General features: G+C 47.6%; 1 protein-coding gene across 1 annotated transcript in view; it reads left to right on the top strand.

Annotated features, from left to right (window-relative positions):
* Positions 1 to 6,009, top strand: part of RUSC2 (RUN and SH3 domain containing 2) — a 59,622-nt gene that overhangs the window by 49,463 nt on the left and 4,150 nt on the right. The window contains 5 exon segments of the mRNA XM_017746583.1: positions 1,846 to 2,020; positions 3,056 to 3,161; positions 4,707 to 4,777; positions 5,278 to 5,293; positions 5,412 to 5,424. Of these exon segments, the coding sequence (XP_017602072.1) occupies positions 1,846 to 2,020; positions 3,056 to 3,161; positions 4,707 to 4,777; positions 5,278 to 5,293; positions 5,412 to 5,424 (381 nt within the window).

Genomic DNA, 6,009 nt, shown 5'->3' with positions numbered 1-6,009 from the left:
AGTACATGTTTTAAAAGGAAGATCAGGAAAAACACAGGGAAGGGAAATTCACTGATGTTTACTAAACACTTAGGAATAATGTCCAGCTTAGTGTCTGAGTTGAAAGTAGTTGTAGGCCGTGAAAGTATAAAAGGCAAGTATTAGATATGTTTGCTCTGGTTTAACTCTTTCTTATGTACTTGCTATGGCTCTTTATAAGAAAAAATACCAGACCAGCTGCCCTTCTGGTCTGATGCAGCACACCATTCTTTTATCTCACACAGTGGAGAGTTGTGTCTCCCTCCTCCACATGTCCTGTGACTCTGGCCTGGCACTGGTGCCAGGACACAGTGCAGTGTTCCCCATCCCTCAGTGTCTCACGGGGCTCAATAATGATAAAAAAGTGCATCAGTCTTTGCCCATCTGGGGCAGTTGGTCACCCCCATGGTAGCCCTTACCAGGAATACATTCTTGTAGTCAGAGTACATCTCTGGGACTGGCTGTGTTAGGCCCGTGCTCCCCTCATTTCCCATTTCTGGAATAACACACAAGTGCATCTAGGTTGCCCTGGGGCTGGCTGTCTTTGGCCTGTGCTCCCTCATTCCCCCATTTCTGGAATGACACAGAAGCAGAGCAATTTTTCTTCTGTTTGTACCAGGCATTGTTTGCAGTCCTGTGACACCCAGCATGTTTGTGGTGCCTCCTCTCAGTGCTGAATGCTCAGCTTCAGTCAGGCGACTCTGGGCAGCAATGTGACGCTATTTGGACATGACAACTCCCCTGGCATGCCATCCCCAAGGAGAAACCTGACTGGGACAGATTCCAAAACCGTTCAATCTTATCTCAGAGCCCAGAGTCATTTTCCCCTATTTGCTGCTGTTGCTGATGCAGAGATTGCTCTGCAACATAACTGGAGCTGTTGAGATTCCCATGGCTTTTTAAGGCTTCACTGTGGATTTCCAATTCTTACAGTGTAGGTTTGGGGAATAATTTCAGCATTCCCCCATTAATATGCTTATCAGACAATGCAGTGGTTTTAACCTTGGATTTCTTTATGTGCCAGGGGTTGAGCATTCACCTGTCAAAAGGCAGCATCCATCCCTGCTGCTGCTGTGCTCAGTGGATCTGACAGGATTATTCCTGAGCCAAGTTCAGTTTCAGTTCAGGGCTTTTGTGAACCTGTGCCAAGTGGTCAGTATAATTCCAGCTCAGCTGGTAAAATCTGTGCCCTGAACACCATTGCCTGACCTATTTGGATAGACCCCCTTGGCAGCTCAAAGACTGTAAGCAGCAGAATGTGTCCTTGCTCGGCTGGTGTTGGGCTCTTACATGCTTCCTCTGCACCTCAGTCTGAGCTCTGGCCATCCATTTTGCCCTCACCCTGTTTATTCATAGTAATCCCTAGGAGTTAGAGTTTGATATGTCACTGAGTTAAGTGTTCCTTAACCCCTCGGAGCTGGTACTTCTATGTGGCTTGGTGCTTCCTGCTGTAAAATTAGCAACAAGAAAATCTACAGCAGCAGGAAAATCCCCAGCTCTTTTCTTCCTCCAGCAGGAGAGCCTGGTTACACCTTTTGGGAGAACCCATCATCCCTTCTAATTGGGATATCCTCTTCCCAAGCTAGGATATTCTTTTTTCAAGTCATTGCCTCTTCCCAGCCTGGGGAAGACTTTGCACAGAGCAATCCACAACTGGTGTATGAAGCACCAGGAGTGAAAGCAAAGACCCTGCATGTTCAAGGAGCTGCTGAGCCTGGATGTTGCTTGCTGGGTGCCTATAGTAGGCAAGTGGGGCTGAACTGTTTCCATGCATCTCTACCTTGAAAACAGTTACCAACACTCTCCCTGTTGCCTGTTGTGCCTTAGGCCAAACTTGGGAACAGCTCTGTGAGCCCTAATGTGGGGCATCTCATCCTGAAATACCTGTGCCCAGCTGTCCGGGACATTCTGAGTGATGGGCTCAAGGCTTACGTCCTGGACATGATCATCGGCCAGAGGAGGAACATCCCCTGGAGCGTGGTGGAGGCATCCACCCAGCTAGGTATGGATGTTGTGCAGCAGTGCCTGCAGCTCTGTGGTAGTTGTGGTTGGGAGGTGCTGGGGAAGGTTGGCTCTAAGGATGGGAGTGCAAAACACACATTTCCTGCATTGGAACAGGGTGCACATTGACTGGCTCTTGCAAGAAGGGAGAGACACTGCACTATTGTGCCCAAGCATTTACTGGCATTTCCCCTGAAATTTGCAAATTCTCCCTAACAGGCCAAACCAATAAAAAAAAAGGATAAAAATACACCTGTGGATACAGAATGCTGCTAGCAAGAATTTTTGTTGCTTCTTTCCAGTCCCATGAGATACTTTTCTCTCTCACGGGAGATATTTGTAGAGTTCTATAAACTATGAACACCTGCGACCTTGCAAAGCCTTGTTTATAGTACAGTAGAAAAATATTTTGACAATGGATGTTTTAGGATTTTAGCCAGTCACCCCAAGGGGTGGCTGATGCTTTGACCAATTAGACTATGAAGAGAAAAGTGTATAAAAGAGTTGTAAAATAATGAAATAAATGAATCTTGCTGCACAATTCCTGCCTGCTGGATTTCTCTTCTCCTCCCTACCACTGCGGGATACCGCGATAGACAACCAACAAAATTAATTCCACATTGGTTTCTGCATCATACTGGGAAGCCTCATAGCCAGATTATGGCAAATCTTCAGCTCTGGGGTTATCTCTATGATTGCAGACACCCCAAAGTATAAGCATGCAGCACAGTACTCTCTTTACATGCTGATTTTGAGCCAATGGCTGCGATTGACACTGAAGTGTGGGAGGCAGGTCCTTGTGGTATTGAAACTCTCCCAGAGTTTTGGAGTGGCAGTCTGGGATGGACCACAACCCACCTCCCATGTGTGGTTAAATGTTGGGATGGAGTGAGCTCATGCTGGCGTGGTGGAGAGGCAAAGCACACACAGACATGGACACCCAGACAGCATCCATCTTGCCTTGATGCTCCATCCTGTGGTGCAGTTTTGGCTTTGCTCACCACAGCTAATCTCAACCATTTGCTTCTCTCTACAGGCCCCTCCACGAAGTTGCTGCACAGCCTCTACAGTAAGATCAGCCAGTACACAGAGCTCACCAACCACACCATGAGGTTCAACGCGTTCATCTTCGGCCTCCTCAAGTAAGCAGGACCCCTGGGGTGGCTCCATGTCCCTGTCCAGGGCTGGCAGCAGCTGTTGGTCCATGAATGCAGGCAGGCACGGATGACCATGAAAAAAACTTAAGAATCTGGGAAGCCACCTCTCAGAAGTAGGCAAGGGAAGGAAGAAGCTGTAAGCCTCAGGGAACTCCAGGTGGATCAAACCCTCCCCTTCCAGGTCAGGACTGAGAATGAGTGGCTGTAGTCAGCTGCAGAACAGGGTCAGTCTGTTTTAGCCCCAAAACATTGAGTGAGAAAACTCTGTCCAGCTTCATATGAGGTTAGACATAATATATGCATTAATTACTCTTGGAAATCCCTCTTTAAACTGATGCCTTTTCCTGGTCTTAAAATCAAGAGTCATACACGGTTAGAAGGGGAAAAGGGATTTTACCTTGGTATTTATTTTAAGGATCCTTAGGTGCACACGTCCAGGTCATATGCATTGAAATGCACCCTGCAGAATGCCCACCCCAAAAGATCGGGTATGACATTATAGGTTTTTATTAATTAGCATATCTATTAAAGATTCTCTAATGAGAGGCTCAAGTGAGCCCCCTCCCCAAGGAGCCTTCCCCTGGATGGTTCTATCTTGGTTTACAGAATGTGTTCTGGAGAGGACCTTGGGGTCTGGGGCACACTGATCCTTAGCTATGAAGCTTCTAAAATGTTTAGTCTCTTAGCTTGACAAACAAGTCCAAGAACATAGGCAAAAAGCACTAGGAATACAGAAGTTGTAAAAAGGTATAACAGCGGTATAAAAGAAAAGGCAAAAAATCTTCATGGCATCAAAACCACTGTTTCCTGGAGCTGCAGTGGATCCCAAGGCATTCCCAAGGCAAGGATCTGAAGGAGAGGTTGCCCTGCTCTAGGACTCCAGACCGGCCCTTCCAGTTTGCATAAGGAGTGTGCATAGTGTGCTGTGTTTAACAGAGGAAGGCAGCAATACCTTTTAGTGGGTGAAGGGATAAGTGCTCCTAGGATGGTGTTTCCCTGCTCCTCTCTGGTGGTCAGCAAGAGCTCTGGCAGTGGCAACAGAGTTCCCAAGATCTCCAGATGTTGTAGAACTCCTACAGGCAGGAACAAGCTCTGCCCTGCTCTCCCCACACAAGATGACCCAGCTCTCCCCTGCTGGCACAGGATACCAGCATATTTTGGGCTGAGCCAGCAGCACTGGTCTTCGTTTTGTAGATAATTTGCCTCTTCCACAGCAGCCTCGTCTCAGCAAACAAAGCTCTCCCAAGGACATAGGAGCAGATAGCGAGGAATCTTGCTGCAAACATGGTTGTTAAGGGTTACAACTGCACATGTAAAGCCATGTAGATGTTCGGTGACAGGCTGGGTGGCTGTGATCAGGGGATGCTGATGGGACTGAGCCACTGTCCTTTCTCTGAGCTTCACACACACGCTCATGCTTTGCAAATGCCCTTTTCCAGCCACACCTCTTGTGGAAGAACAGTGAGGATGGATGGGGTGAATAGATCTTCACTATTTCTTTCTTACCCTGCTAATTTTCTGTTCCTGCAGCATCCGGTCCCTGGAGTTCTGGTTCAACCACCTCTACAACCATGAAGGTAAGAGCCTGAGGGCTGTGGGCTGCAGTGTGAGCCAAATTCTGCACACAAATAGAGCATGGGATGGAAATGTGTTTCTCTTGTTGCTCTCTCAGCTTGGGCTGCTCTTCTCTGCCCTGAGCCGAAGGACTAAGCTATACACAGTCTCAATGTACCAGGGAAATCCCAGGTGGAAGTCCAAGTACCATGCAGCTCCTTCCACCTGAGCCTGGACTTCCATTCTCCCTCCCACCTGCAGCTACTATCCAAGGCTATCAGTGCAGATCCCTCAGTCTATCTGCAGGAGATCAGATCTAAGGCTCCCCAAATTTCTATGTTCCCTGCCCAGTGCCTGAGACTTTGGTATGCCTAGAGATATGCACGCTTACCTGAAATTCTTCAGGCATGGGAAATAGAAAGAAATGGAAAGGAAAATCTGACAAACAAAAAGCAGGTTTTACTGGATATGTCTGTTTTGTAGCAGATTAGAATAGAATAGAGTAGAATAGAATAGAATAGAATAGAATAGAATAGAATAGAATAAGATCTATGCTTATCCTGGCTTTCTGAAGCAGAAGACAACCACCTATTTCAAGCCATCATTAAGAGCTGGAAGTGTGAGCAGAAGCTGGGGCTGTCAGGGTGATGAGAGCTAAGCAAAGGGGAGGTAAGGTGCAAGTTCTGTTTGTGGTGTAAATTTGTTATCTCACTGGGCTGGGGCCACAAATCCCATTCCCAGCTCTCTCCCTGGTAGTGAGACCTGACAACAGAACGGGACAGAGGGGTAGTACAGATGTGGTCAAATCAAGTGAACTATGAATGCTACAGATAGAAATGCTAGTTCATTCTCTGCTAAGACCCACAGTTCAGCCCTGACAGGTCCCTGGAAAGACAGTACCCAGCTGCCCCTGACACCTCTGTCTGTAGGGGACTGGTACTGCCCGTATGTGCAGCTCCTCCTTCGTCTCCAGAAGTTGAAGAATAGAATTTTCCCATGTGACAAGCCTTTCATGCTCTTTATTCCCATTCTATTTCCATGGCATTTGGTGGCAGAGGTCATCTGAGTTGGTAGTCTGCCAGGCAGGTCCTGGCTGCAGGCACAGCTGGAGAGCTCTGTCTGGGCCAGTTTCCTGAGAGCTCACAGAGCAACTGGTGCTTCTTGACCCAGGCCTCAGCCTCACACTTTGACCAAAAACTGGTGTCCATCTCCTTTCCTCATAGCTTCAGCAGCTTCATGGTGGCTTGGCAATGGTGGCAAGAGCATCTCCTCTAATTCC

The sequence above is a fragment of the Corvus brachyrhynchos genome, unplaced genomic scaffold (genome assembly GCF_000691975.1).
Source record: "Corvus brachyrhynchos isolate BGI_N302 unplaced genomic scaffold, ASM69197v1 scaffold139, whole genome shotgun sequence".
Lineage (NCBI taxonomy): Eukaryota > Metazoa > Chordata > Aves > Passeriformes > Corvidae > Corvus > Corvus brachyrhynchos.
The sequence above is the reverse complement of the archived record's forward strand: the minus strand, read 5'-3'. Positions and strand labels throughout refer to the sequence as shown.